The sequence below is a fragment of the Limulus polyphemus genome, unplaced genomic scaffold (assembly GCF_000517525.1).
Source record: "Limulus polyphemus unplaced genomic scaffold, Limulus_polyphemus-2.1.2 Scaffold811, whole genome shotgun sequence".
In the NCBI taxonomy this organism is placed as follows: Eukaryota; Metazoa; Arthropoda; class Merostomata; order Xiphosura; family Limulidae; genus Limulus; species Limulus polyphemus.
In genome coordinates this window covers 207,398-222,871 of record NW_013666421.1, presented here as the reverse complement: position 1 = coordinate 222,871, position 15,474 = coordinate 207,398, and the positions used below count along the sequence as shown (strand labels likewise).

The 15,474-nt window shown below is 29.6% G+C and overlaps 1 protein-coding gene across 1 annotated transcript in view; it reads right to left on the bottom strand.

The window, feature by feature from the left end:
• Positions 1 to 2,641: 2,641 nt before the first annotated feature.
• Positions 2,642 to 15,474, bottom strand: part of LOC106460658 (protein roadkill-like) — a 107,597-nt gene continuing 94,764 nt past the window's right edge. Inside the window, exons 4-11 of the mRNA XM_013920384.2 lie at positions 15,015 to 15,136; positions 13,448 to 13,599; positions 12,343 to 12,470; positions 10,780 to 10,957; positions 9,213 to 9,268; positions 7,023 to 7,145; positions 6,222 to 6,364; positions 2,642 to 5,557 (exon numbers count right to left, since the gene is read on the bottom strand). Of these exons, the coding sequence (XP_013775838.1) occupies positions 5,413 to 5,557; positions 6,222 to 6,364; positions 7,023 to 7,145; positions 9,213 to 9,268; positions 10,780 to 10,957; positions 12,343 to 12,470; positions 13,448 to 13,599; positions 15,015 to 15,136 (1,047 nt within the window). The 3' untranslated portion in view covers positions 2,642 to 5,412. The remainder of the gene's footprint in view (positions 5,558 to 6,221; positions 6,365 to 7,022; positions 7,146 to 9,212; positions 9,269 to 10,779; positions 10,958 to 12,342; positions 12,471 to 13,447; positions 13,600 to 15,014; positions 15,137 to 15,474) is intronic.

The following is a 15,474-nucleotide window of genomic DNA, read 5'->3' as shown; positions in this document are numbered from 1 at the left end:
AACTTGTAAGTTCAGTTATCTCTCGATAGATGGAGACTATACTGAAAAAATACTTGTAAGTTCATTTATCACTCGATAGATAGAGACAAAACTGAAAAATACTTGTAAGTTCAGTTATCTCTCGGTAGATGGAGACTATACTGAAAAAATACTTGTAAGTTCATTTATCACTCGATAGATAGAGACAAAACTGAAAAATACTTGTAAGTTCAGTTATCTCTCGGTAGATGGAGACTATACTGAAAAAATATTTCGAAGTTCAGCTATCTCTCGATAGATGGAGACTACACTGAAAAATAATTGGAAGTTCAGTTATCTCTAGATAGATGGAGACTATACTGAACTGTTATTAAAAACCTTTACTCAAAACACAAAAGAAGTAAGTACTGTCACTACCTTATATTTGCACAACAAACATATGCGGATGCTCATCCAATAACTATCAAATTAAATCCCTTTTTGTTCATTCTACAATGAAAGATGCATAATTTATGTTTATTTCATAACTTTTTATGGTGGTTGCGAGATCGGTCAAATTTCCGAACCCATACAGGCCTCCCCTCCTAATCTAAAAATAGAGTTAGGATATTCGTTTCAATAATTTGTTGCGTGTACGAAGACATTGAGATATGTTTGGTTAAAATTCGAATTATAGGAATTTCTTTATTTGTCAATAGATGGCTTCACTTGCTTCATAAAAATTCTATTATTTTTATAAAACCATTATTGTTAACCTGCTAAGATGTTACACAAATATCAAATAAAATCCCTTTCAATTTTCAGTCCAAACGAATATGATGTCAATGTGTCATTTTGGTTAAAATAAAATAATAAATCAAGTTTTGTTAATTACATATATATATTGGAATGTAGGTAATTATAGCACACACAATTCCATCACAGAAAAGAGTAACAAATGACAATTAGAAATGAGTAACTTCCTCACTCTTATTTGGTATTTCGTTTTGTTTTAGTCCATTGTTTTATTTCTAATTAATTCAAAAGAAATGTTAATAGAATACCAATTATAATAAGGGAAGGTAATGTACTCCACATTTTTTTGTCTACTTTAATGTTATTTTACCCATCATTTTTCAAATCTGGCATAGCTACTATATAATGTAATTTTTTGCTACATATTCACGATGATCACCTTATACATAGTATTTAAAAACCTCAATGTGTATGTTATGCACTAATAATAAAAAGATTCGTTTACAAAGAAAAATGAGCAAGAATTTAAATTTAAATAAAATTTCCTATGGTTACACTCATTTCATTAAGTAGGTTAAGAAGTTAATGAAATGTCCCAGGTAAACATATTCTCAGATATTGAGATATTTTCGATTTAAAGCCTTAAAAGGATTTTTATGGGAAAAATGTTCTAATGGTTAAAATTGAAACAGATTCATAAAGCAAATTTTAAGGAATATTGCTGCTATAATTCCTGTCTTCAAGTATCAGGAATGAACTATTTTTCATTAACGTTCAAATATCATTTTCCAACACTGAACCTTCTATATTTCTGGTATGTGCTTCGTAGCATAAATATTCCTCAAGTTAAACAGTAGTTCTGTAACATAACAGTATTTTTCAAAGACACGAGTGATTAGAAACAATGGGTCTTTATCATTTAGTACAATGGAAAATTTGATGTATGTATATTTAGAGTTGAGTGATTCCTTTCTTTAAATAGTATAATAAATGTAACTTTAAATCGCCCAAGGAACATTCTCGCTCAATCACTTATAAGTTTTCACCAAAATAAGAGTCCCAGCCCAGAGTGCTGTAAGTATTATATACATTTCTTTATCAGTTACCAAGTGCTTGTGGTATAAGTTCGTTATTTACAATTTCTTTGTCGCATTAGTAGTATATGTATCTCAAGAAGGGAAATAATTATCCAGCGATTTATAAGAATAAATATAACAAGAGTGTTAAAGGAAATCAAAAATGATAAACAATTGGCATAAATATTGAGTCTAGGCAATTCATAATATGATTATTAGTAGTAGATGTCTTAATTTTTTAATGTAAATTTTCCTGTGCCATTCTAGTCAACTAAATGTTTTTGTCTGAACTTTAATAGTTCATATCAGCTTTTCTGTAATAAAAAAAAACACTCATACGTCTATTAATTCACATTTTGGTGTAACGAATAAGTAGAAAAAATGAAAGGTATTTTTCAATATTAAAGAAACACAAGCCACTATAAACAGTAGCGAAAATTCAAAGCTAAACTTAATGTAGAACTTTTACGAAAACGTACTATAGTTTCCAAAACTAAGTCTAAATGTTGAATATCTATAAAGGAAAGAAAATTAAAAAATAATTAATATGTTAAAAATGAAAGACGAGTTCTTTATTTTTGTGTAGTTTTCCATCAAAACGACAGGAAAGAGCATTATAAACTTAAGATGTGTGATAATAATTTTGTGAAATATTCAGAGAAAAAATTATGTTTTTATCTTTTTTTTTTTATTAAAACGCCGTTTTGTTAACTTGTAAGTTAAACCTGAAGAACAAATGATATGATATGTTATTACATGTTTAAAATAGAAATTTTACAAAAGCGGAAGTGTGCTTATTATTTGTGCCTGTGAGCTGAGGATGAAAATTAAAATGACACAATTGGGTCTTCCACTTCCATGACTGAAGAATTTATTTCAGGTAACTTGAAGAAAGTATGAAAACATGATCACACTACTGTAACAGGTCAAAAAATCAAATTAATTGGACTCATCTCATCTTTCCACAATCTTTTACTAAATAATGAGTAAAGTTCTATGTTGAAATTTCCAATTAAACACCTTTGCTAGATGAGGTTTAGAGAACAGCATCACAGTTGAAAGAAATATGCAAAACAAGAGAGTAAGTAATATTAACCACTAGCAATTTACACTTGACATACACAAACAGTATTTAAACTGAACAGAAGATGACTTGATAATGTTATCACATAACTCTCACTCTATTCACAAGGGTCAGTTACTTATTCAAAGGTTTTACTTCAAATCAGTTTGAACCACTGAGTTTTAATTATTTTTGTACCACAATGAAATTTTCGACAAAACATTGGCTATGAACTGAAGCATAGGTTGAAACTTGAATAAAAAACACACAGTCGTTTCTGTATATTTATTCCAGGAGATTAGATTCAGCTTCAAGGTGGCAGCATTAAGATACAGGACTAATACTAATGGTTATAAAAACTTATTGCCAGATTTCAAAGAACTTTAGCTTTTGCAAATACCAATTTTATACGAACATAGGGATGCTTACGTTTTTATATAATTTTTAAGAAAGAAATCCTCCTTAGAAAATTTAAGGTGATATTTTTACTATTTTTCAAAAATGCCCTTTTGTTCTGCTATTCAGAAAACATCTCGTAAAATGGAAAGTATATATATCTAAAATAATCTTACTTCTAAAAAGTGTCACATCCAATTTACTTCGTTTTTGTTCTGTACATTTTAACTCTTTGAAGTTAAAATTTTAACAAGCTGTGATGGAACCACGAGTGAAGGAGGTAGGTAAATAGCGATTCTGCTTCCAATCTTCTACTAGACTATAGTTATAACAGTTTAAAAATAAATTACTGACAAAGAAGATAAGTCCTACTAATAACATAAGGTTTTCAACTATTTGACTACAGATGATAGTCCAATCACTGGAACCAGTAATTTCTCTACTGATAGTGATACACTGTAATGTACTTGTACTTCTCAACGGAAACTATTTCCTAGTTCTCATGTCAACTCTTCTTTTGATAATTTTAAACCATCCTGACAAGTAAACAATCAAGCAAGGATGTATACAGAAATTAACCTTCAGTTTAACAAATGTTTAAAGTCTTCCTACCAACACTTTACATATATCATATATGTGTCTTCAAGTTGAAATAAACTGACCTTAATGAATATCTGTTACACACACAGTCATTTCTACAGCCTAAAAAATTTGATCTGAGGACACAGTTTTAATTAACTGTAAAAGTGGTTTATTGAACCTATTTCACATTCAAACAAAAGGACCATTCATAATTTATTTTAAATCCATTTAATGCAGATCAGGGATTAAAATATTACATTCCCGAGGAATTTTATCATTTTAGTTGGCTTTCTCGATCGGGATTCCATGGTCCATCTGTATTCCTTTAGTTATGACCAATAAAAGTGAACATATTCCATGAATTAAATAAGAAAACAATTCATGAGGAAATGCAACTTTACATGATGGAAATGTAATCTTCCCGATAGCTTTCCCTCGAGTAAATGTAATTTTATTTCATTATTTCTATCCCTGTAGATATGGTAACTGTTTTCTTTATACTGATATTTTCCATAACATTATTGTTTTTCATCTATGTACATTTATTCTTTAATTTTTTAAAAGTTAAAAAAAACTATTTTTAAAGGGAAGTAGCTTAAAGAACATTAATTGAATATAAATTTTCTCGTACTCGGTATTTATCCACATTGATAAAATCCACAGCCTTTATCACATGTATCATTTTTGGGAAAATGTTAATGTTTGCAGTTATGGTTTCTTGTTAACAACATATCAATTGTAATTTGTGTAACTTTTTCTATGTGGATAAAAATAATTGTTACCAAATACGTGTATACTTCAGAGAGTTTATGGATGTGTCTGCTTTTACTTATAACACACAATCATTTCACCACTGTTTGGTAATAAAATGTGTAATATGAAACAGAAAAACTTCATGCATGCTCTTTTCTATAAATCTTAGCATCTGAAATTTACAAATATTAACAAGATAAACAAACACAAACATTCTGGATACAGTCCTTCACCCTAATTAGTGCTCACTCTAATTTCTAACCATCTAGTAGTGAGAATTGGGTGACAATTCATTCAAAATATCACAAAAAAACACAAATCAAAATACGTTGGAGTGGCTACGTAAAAAGCTATCACTACATACTACATTTCTTTTGTATGAGAACACTGTGTCCTCTTCTAGTCAATTAATCATTGTCAATGTTTAGGATCTTGTAGTATAATACACTTGAGGTCAAACTGGAAGATTTTTCCCATTGGTCACATATTTAACATACTGACCAAGAAACTGGTCAATGTAAACTTTCTTTTTTTGCCCACATACTAAAATACATTTTTTGAAATTCAAAATTGATCACGCAGTTTGAAGATCTGAGAAGAACAGTGAATACACACAAAAATTACATCCTTAAAGCTTCTGCAAATGGACCATGTCCAGTGATGGGTATTTTTACAAACAAAAAACAAAATGATAATGATGATGTTCAAGATGGTGATGTTCAGTGTAATTTCACAAATAATTTATTTAAGTCAGAAATTTGGTACTGTGCACTTGATGGCAAACACACTATGTTCTAATGAACAAGAAATCAGGAGGTATATTAGGTCTTATGACTGTTTTATTCTTTTTCTTGGAGGTCCTATTGGTGGGACTTGTTGAGTTGCAAGGGCACGAAAGGCTTCTGCTATTAGATGTGGTTGTCTGTGAACCATACTCTTGAATCCAGCAGTTTCCATAACATCCGTTGCATGTCTGTGAAAATAAAACATTAGAATAAATTGTGGAAAGATCATTTCATTCTTTATCTAAACAGACCTTTAAGTATTAAAAAAAAACTTATTTCTAGTGAGGAAACTGTTTGATAATATAAAACACTTATTACTGTGTGTACATGTCTCGTGTCAACTGAGCACTAACAATGAAGTATCATGATTTACAAAATTAGTCAGATCTAGAATTTTTAATATTCAACTAAATGCAGATTTTAATTAAACTGTGAAATACATATATTACTTATGCTGTTCACTTTAACAATAACAACTGCAAAAAATTAAGAGCCTAAACCAATAGTAAAATATCCAAATTCTTGGATGTATATTTCAAGAAACAAAAATTGGATAATTTTCCTTCTGCCAATTTATGTTTGTACTAGTTCAAACTCTTGTTATTATCTACAACTACTGAATGAAGTGAAAATCTAACAAATATTAATTCAGTGTATATATATATAAGATTATCAAGTTTATTTTTAAGTCCAACGGCTACCAGAGAATCATCGTTATTTTATGATGGTTCATTTCTAACCCTAAATATCTCACCAGCACATATTTATTTTAATTCTTACAGAGATGTTTTCATAAGCATGAATATAAGCTGAAGTGACCAGCCTAAAGATAAACAATAGCAAATAACATACGTGTTGATGAAGTCAATAGAGTGCGCTTTTAGCTGGTCTGCACTGTGCATGTCTGCAAGTATTAGCACATCAGCAGCTGTCTCCACGGAAAGACTGGTCGATAATGCCTCCTCACACATTACCTTAAGTCGCTCTAAGGCATACTGTACAAAAACCACTGAGATATTAGACCTACATGTGAAAATACTATAGTACAGTTGCATTATAATACACAATTCCAAAACATAACAGCAATTTGACTTTTCATGGTCAAAATAAAAGTTTTAATAATAGTATTTCGGTGTGCTACTAATTCGTTTACCTGGTTAGAATTATTATCACTAAATGCAAGTATAGAAAAGGTTTTCAGTCTTTAGGGGTGGGCCTTAAATATATTAGCATAACCAAGACTGATAACAGTAAAAAAACACATTTTTTATCAAATGTCATACTTATTAAGTTCGTATAAGCTGTAAAGTCTACAAAGGTATTAACATGAATTACTTATTCATAAGAAACCAAGTTATATTATTTATTTTCCACTGTTTTAACTTATGCTGTCACGAAAGACATCTTAATACGTGCACTGCTAATAATGTAATCTGTGCTTAAAAAAATAATGGTATATGGCAAAAATATAAAGGTTTACAAAACAAAGTCTCGTGTTGCATGAACAGAATGAAAAGTCAGAAAAAATTCAAGTCAATAAAAGTATAACGTACATTTGTTTTTAAAAAAAAGGAATGATAAATTTTCAAGCCTTAAAAATGTACAATATCTTCCAGTTCTTTGAAAATAAGGAAACAAGAGAACTTAAATTACCTTGTCAGCTGCAGCTAACAGATCATCGGCCATTTTTTCTAAACATGGTGCTTTCCCTGTATAAATAAACCGAAGCATTTCTCTAAGCACCTCATGGTCCATGTCTGTTATTTGTACTCGGTTCTAGAAAGAATAATAAACAAAGTGAAAATTCATATTTAATACTTTATTGTCCTAAACAATCTTAAGACAGTATGTAAAATGTTTGTATGAAGGTTACATATTAGAAATATTTATTTAGGTAAGGGTCATTCAGAACTAAAGACTACCCTTTCAAGTTAACATACTGCAATTAAAAATTTTGAAGTTAAGAATAAAATCTGTACAATAATTGATGAAGCTAGATTTTAAAAACAGTGAGCCTTATGACTCGTATGTTTGGTGCACTTATCATGTTAATAGTAGCTGACCTTGATCTATACATAGTAGTACTAACTGCCTCTTTAAATATTATTCACACTTTTCCTTGTGATGGGTGTTCAAACATCAAGAAGTATTAACCATTTATGAAATCAACAATGTTTCTTTGGCTCATAGCATTTTTTTCATTTGGAGAGCTGCCCAATATGCTGAAATCTTGGGCAGTGGGAAGAAAGTCACAGTCTTGTAAGTCATGTTTAAGAATAGAATCATGAGTGATTATACGGAGTTTGTTTCACTTGCTGTGTAAGCCTTGAGTGCAAGCAACAAGTTGTACAGTCCACATAGCCATAGTTACACCTTGGACGTGTAAATTTATAGATGATGTAAGAACACTGTTTTTGGAATACTGTCTTTAAAATTTAAAGTAATTACTTAAACAAAATTTATACTCACTTAAAATAATTCTAAGTTGAATTTGATGATAAATCTTTCAATTCAAGACAGTTTTAATCTTTTTCTTTAATTCTAAAGCATGTTGCCTTGTATACAGCAAAATACAATAAACTATGTTTAGCCATAGAACATTTGTTAACTTTAGATGTATATAAAGCCTCTAAATACTTGTTTATAGTAATAGCAATAGAAGTTATAATTGAAGTTTTCTCTGACTGAGGATGGTTAATGAATAACCTTGAATACATTGTGAAATCAAGTATGTAACATTAGAGTCATTAAGCTTACAGCTGATCTGTCAACATTCAATGGTACATTATATGTAAGTATTATAACAACGTGAATATTAAATTGTTTAATTGTTTGACTTAACAATAAATATGGCACAGTAGAGGAAAAGTTTTTGTACAACATTTTTCTATGGTAAAGTTCCAATTATTTTACTTTAAACCAACTTAGAGACAAATCAGTGTGATAATGAATTACCTTTAGTCATTTCTTTTTTTGTGTATATATTCATTCTGATATTTTCTGTCAGTAAAGGATGCAACAATATTTAACTTCTGACAGTTCTTGAATGTTTGGATTTTCACTTGTGGGCCAGGGTTCTCTAAGAATCAATTTTTGGCAGACTTTGTATGCAGAAGCATCTGCAAGAAACCATGGTATAAATGGCTTCTTTTTCTTCTTCTAGATTTGGTGCTTACAAATGATTTTTTTTTAAATCTTGTGTGTTATAGTGATAGTTTTCTTTGATATGGGGAAGAGAAACAGAAGAGCATGTTATGGGCATGGTAAAACATATTATATGAAACAGAAAAGCATGTCTCGGGCACAGTAAAACATATTATATACACACACATTTGTTTTGCATTGAAGTTACTTATTTAATGGATATTTATGTCACTCTCCTATATTCGGAGAGACTTAAAGTAGGACAGGAAGAATTTTGAAATACATTTAAGATGAAGTACAGTTAAAACTGTTTTCTAACTCTATTACTTCTTTTTAACTGTTTTTATGTTATTTCCAGACTATCACTTCATATGATAAAAGGCTCTTTTATGAAGTAATGTTTTTCTCTTTTTTTATAAATTAACACAAATTAATCAAAATCAAGATTTCATTTATCCAAATCATTTTCAGTATGTCTTAATGAGTCAAAACCAGGTGAAATTATGATTTTAATAATACAAGAAGGAAATGAACTGGGGGCTACATGTGCAAATAGTATTTAAGAGATTCTAGCAATGAAGTTCAGAATTCTAGGCAGGTATTACATTTTTCATACTGATTGTTTTTTTATTATATCACCAATAATGTTATAAACAAATATATATATATAAAAAGACCCGAACTATTAATATTTATTACCTGTTTCTTCTCTTCCATCTCATGTTCAAACATAGCAGCAAAGACTGGAGATCGTGCTGAGAAAAAAAAACAAAAAAAAAACATTAGTTGAGTAACATATTTCTACCATAAGAAATATTTGAAGGTTTCATAAGATTACACAAAATGTGATTCTGGTAAAATAATACCACCGATATAACTTTATTACGAATACATACCTTACACTTTATCTTAAATTAAAACATCACATCGAATAAAAAATGCTTTCTCTTTCTTCTGATCAAATTAATCTACCTACACAGATCAGAAATAAAACTTAATCCAATAAAAATAGGTTACTATTACTAATCTGAGTGTTGGAATCCATTAACATACTTTTCACAGTCATCGCAGAACCGTACGAGCCTTGTTTAATCAGGTGTCACTAAAACCATCATTAACTATACGTATTCACTTACTCCTTAAACACAAGAAGAGTTAATACACTGATTCCAATGAAACATTTAATCTTTAGACACTGTTGCAGGCAATTCAAATTACATATATATACAGGTGATCTACAGATATGTATCGATATCTGTGGAGCTACTAGTTCTTTCACGTTGTCAATGAAGTAAATTAAGTTACCGGCTTTATTTTCTTTTCAATGCCTGTAAATTCTATAGTTTTCATGTGTTATTCATACATTGCTAAATATCAAATAACTGCCATACAATTATATATGCAGTCAAGTCAAAGAACAATGTTCATTTAACACTCATCTCCAAATTTCTATTTCTTCCTTTACTTTATACTTTAGATGCCATGTTTATCACAAATGCTGCTTCTATTATCATACAGGCTAATGGTCATTATACAGAGAAACAATTACGTTACTAATATTGAAATGGTGTATTTAAGTGTTTTACACTCACAAAAAGAAACCTATCATTCTATAGGTATTTAAAAAACTTGTAGCATTCTGCCACAATTTAATTCTTCATATTGTTAGCCGACACTAACAATACCACCAGAAACATTGGATTTTGATGGATTTTTCCAAATTTGGTTTTACAAAATAGAAGGAAACTTGAGAAGTATAAATGGCTGATTTTAACACATATTGCTTATTTTAATATCAATAGCATTTTGAACTCATTCATTATAGTACGAGAAACTGATAAAAATAAAATGACAACATGTTGCAAACAAACAGAATTTCCATTTTAACAGTTTATTCCTTGAATCACAGTATTATATTGATTTAATGATTTTCAATTGTAACACAGCTCAAAGTTTCTACAAAGATAATGGCACAAAGTAATATATAACCACCCTGGCACTGTAAACTGATGCCATTTTATCAACCTCACCATATTTTATTTTCTAAGTTTTCTACATCTCAATTAAACATTTAGCTCTTGAAACACCAGTTATAATTAATGAACGATTTGTTGAACTTATCATAATGAAGATATATTTAGTTTACTGTAGTTTGTTTTGATGTATCTAACTGGAAAATTAACCTCTGCTTAAAAAAAAACAGTGGATTTGTACCATTTTTGTTTTTCACCTTGTTGTTTAAATGAGCTCATAAATAAAGTCTCACCAGCTAAGATAGCTTTGTGTCCATAAAACTCTCTTCCATTTACATTAAGAATAACATCACTAAACTTCTGACTTTCGAATAACAATCCTAAGTCATCTGACAAGCGGCACTCTGGCACCTTAAACTGTATGGCATTGTTTTGTCCTGAGATGTTTACAGAGTCAGCGACCACACTCACCTATAGAGATTACAGAAATAAACAAAGGAAAAACATTTAAGAAATCAAAATAATTAAAATTTTAAAGTTATCAAATGATGTCTAATTAAAAAAATTATATTTATTTATATTTAACAGAAAGCTGTTGTGTTGTTTCTGTTCAAACAACATCGGGTTTCTTTGTTTGCTAGTAGATCCAATAAAGGTTATGATCTTCAAAGATTCTGCCTTAGATAAAAAAAATAATAATTTTGGTTTCTCATCTATGCATGTACCAGAAAATCTATGTATCTATGCATGTCCTGTTGTAAAAAAGTTTTCCCAGTACTACATTTAAAAATTACATCAATAAAGATATAATCAAACCCTTACGTACAGTCCTAGTAAAAATATTCTTATTGTGAGGAGAGTACCGTATTTTTCGGTGTATAAGACGTACTTTTTTTACCCCCAAAATTTGATGTCAAAATCTGCTTGCGTCCTATACACCGAAGGTATGAATAATATATATGTATATATACGATATACACAAGCCATGTGTAAATATACTTAAATAGGCATGCATAGTTTAGTTCAATTGAATGTGTTATTTATAACAATAGTAGTTTTTTTTATTTTAAACACATAACTATTTATAATGCTCCCTAAATAATAAAAAAATAAATTACAGTGAAAGCAATGAAGATTTTGTAGGTTTTGAACCAAACTAAATAAGAGTAAACCTTTTTTTTGATTCATGGTATTTTCTTATTTTGATGTTTTGAGCTCTTTTGTGTTTAGAACAATATATACTATTTTTTAAAGTATCAAATTGAATTTTTGTTCAATAAAAATCTTTCAAATGCGACTGTAGCTTTTTCCCCCCCAAAACTTTGTCTTCAAAATAAGGGTGCGTCTTATATTCCGAAAAATACGGTACTTTTATTTGAAATTGTGTTCTGTTACAAAGAAATGGTTGTTGCACATACCACAGTTATTTTTCTAATCGTCTAAATCATGAATACCCAAAGTGTGAAGTTTTTTTATGGATATTTGTTTGTGGTGCCAATCAGCAGATGGCACAGGAGTTTTGGTTACATACACAGATACAGACATACATGCTATGTCCATTATAGTAAGATAGGTAAAAATAGCTATGTCAGATCGACTAAGAACTGCAGCTTTGAATAGTATAAGATCTGTACCAAGCTGTTTCTCACATTACAAGACATGCAAGCATTTCTCTACCAACAGCCTAGCTAAGTTGGGAGAACTTAAAACTGATGATCTAACTGGTCATGGAGTTATTCAGTGTGAAGAAATTTGTTTCTTATTACAACTAGTAAAATAAATGATGTTTATCAGTGAGTAATATCATGAAAAAATATCCTGAACATGCTCATTTAGAAAACGTTTTGTCCACTTACCTCACAATACAATGTGAGCTTGTCATCAGGTAGCAAACCATTAGTTTCGTCTAATAAAAAATCTCGACGTATAAATTTTTTGAAACCCCAGTCTTTACCCTGAATAAACCTATATGCTCGTTGGCTCTCTGAAAACCATAAGAGAACATACGTGTAAGTAATGCAATCATGTTTTTAAATATTAGAAAGTTCTGTGTACTTAAAAATCACTACAGAATTAAAATACCCTCAAAGCCCAAAACAAATCTAGTTTATATTACCCCTAACACCAAAAATGGCATTAAAGATGGGGTGATTGAGCACTGACTCCTTTATCGTGGTTAAAACAGTTTTGCTATATTCCTTTCCTTGTCAGTATCAAACATACTGTTTTAAGTAAGAAACTAAAGCCAGCTTTCAACTAGAGCATATCTTCTATACCATTAGTGCTACTAAAGTTTCATACTACTATTGTTTCATACAAGATTTTATCATCAATTCACAAAAATGTAAATTTTTAAAAATATTAATAAGCAGTATATACAAGAAAATGTGCCTTTAATTTTTTTTTTCCAAGTCATTATTCTAAATCTCGGTTATTTATTGTATTCAACAACTAATTCATTAAATTCATTTATGGAAATGAACAAAACACTGGTACATTATACATGGCTTTAGTTGCTGACTTAAGAAAAATACACAAAATTTAATTTTGATTTTGAAAACTTTATGAAGCTGTTCTTTTAAAGCCATTTTAAATTATGTAATATTAGTCTTAACCCTTTGAATATGATGAATGGAGAGAATCACACTCCAAAACAGCTTTATCAAATTCTTTACCACAAAACTAAAACAGTTGATATTATTCAGGTACTGAAATTATTAAATATTGTTGGTATTACACACACACACATTCATTTTACTACACATGGATGCCTTTTGAAAATTCTGAGAATGCTAAAATCAAGCTAGGTATACAAATAACTCTGATACATGATATGTTTGCGCGAAGAATGCTTTGTATAAATTTACCAATATTTACATGAAGTAAACACTGAATATATAATAACCAAAGTATGTAAGAAAGTCGTGCTTAGAGACAAGGATCATACATGTATATACACACCCATTGCTTTTGTTTCTTCTCGTTTTGCATTGAGAATGGAGAATTTGAATTTTGCCCTGACTTCACTTTTATTACAGGAGACTAGTAACAAATAAAGTGATAAGTAATCTTTACTTTCTTCATCAAGACCTTTTGGATTGACCCTTAAGCACCTGAAAAACAAAACATACATACCCTTATGAAACTATAGCTAATATTTTCAGAATTACCAATAGAAAAATCCCAACATCAGATGGAAATACATATACATATATATCCTAATATTTGTAGGTAATCATAGTTTAAAAAAAAAAAATTCCTCACCAAACTTTATAAAGCACAAAGAGACATTGTAAGTATACTGGTTGGTTCATATATTCGGTATGTTTGTTGAAAATATTTGCTAGTTAAGAAATTATTCTGTATTTACACATTTAAATGAGTAGCTTCTATGAAAGACTATTTTCTGATTATCTTGACAGTTTTTGTTTTCAAAGCACTATGTACACTAATGATATGTCTCAAAAGCTTACATCTAAATAAACTTATCTGACAATTACTTAGTACTAGTAGATCCCGGTTGAAACAAATACAATATGATTATCTAGTGGCTGTCTTTTGTCATTCCACGTGTTATTTCAAAAAGGAGAATTGCATTGTGTTTGTTTTTAAGCAAAGGAGACTGACTGCAATGCACTGTTGGCAGAAATGTTTAGGTTTAAATGCAGTGGGTGCACCTAACAGAATAGAGCACTCAGGTTTGCTAAGTAGCTGCAGGGATTGTTACTGTTGAATGCTACAGTTCCTTGTCATTTTACTGAGTACAAGAAAAGCCCACTACCAAACTGAGCACATGTAATTTCCATACCAAGTGTAGAAGGGGAGATATCCAAATCAATATATTCAACCTGGTACAATAAAATCACGCATGTATATAAAACCAATACAAACATATATATCAACAGGACAACAACAAATATATACTCAAATATGATCCTCTCTTTATGCCTTTTTTTCTGTTCATGCTCCTACCATCAAAATATTTTTTTTAATCAGTCAATGGATGGGATCCCGTTTTGTTTTGTGTGAAATTCCCTCACAAAAAGAAACATGTTGTTTTTCTCAGATTGACTATTTAGCACATACAAAGACTGATATATCAATGTTGATATCAATATGAAATTAATTGTCTGGTAATGCATTATTGAAAAAGAGGTAATTTGATATACAATTTTATTTTCTGCAATTAACCGTTCAGGAGATACAGAGCATGACAGACAGACAGCTATTACACACACACATATATATATATATTAAATAAGATTCAAAAAGGTTGTAGAATGCTAATGCACATGATTAGCATTTAAATGAATATCTATCCTTTATTAACTTTTAATGCGTTGAATATGTTTGAAAAATACAAGCTTCGTAATTATCAGTTTTAAGGAGATATTTTTAAATGTTTTCAAAACTGAAATTTGTAAGAAGTAATTATATTCACATATTTCCATCTAAAAAAATGGATGAAAACTCATTTTGAATAGTTCTGTAATGAAGATTTTATATTAAGAACCACAGAAAAACTCACCATCTGAGTTTGTCATTTGCTCCAGCAGAGAATGTGGAACTTTTCAGGACTTCTCCCATTTCTTCTCTACAGAAACTGAAGTTATTGATTGTCCACATGTATGAAAATTTGACCACTTTCACCTTAAAATAAAGTATTTGTTTTACAAAATGCATCTTCTGGTTTAAAATAAAAGGTTTTATAAGCTCTATGTTTAGTATGAAACAGATTAAAATTTAGTAATTTATTTTATGTAGTTAAATTATTAAAGGACAGTGTTTTAACATTTTTAAAGTCATTTTTTGGTTTAACTTTATTCTATATATTATTATTATTATACAAAATGAAATAGTTCTATGCTAATTTGTCTGCTCTCTTTTGTAGATTGTTTAATGATGAGAGTCTTAAAGTTATTATTATTACTATAAAGATAAAGTTAGAACACAAATAAAATTATATTTTAAACTTGATCTGACAAGGC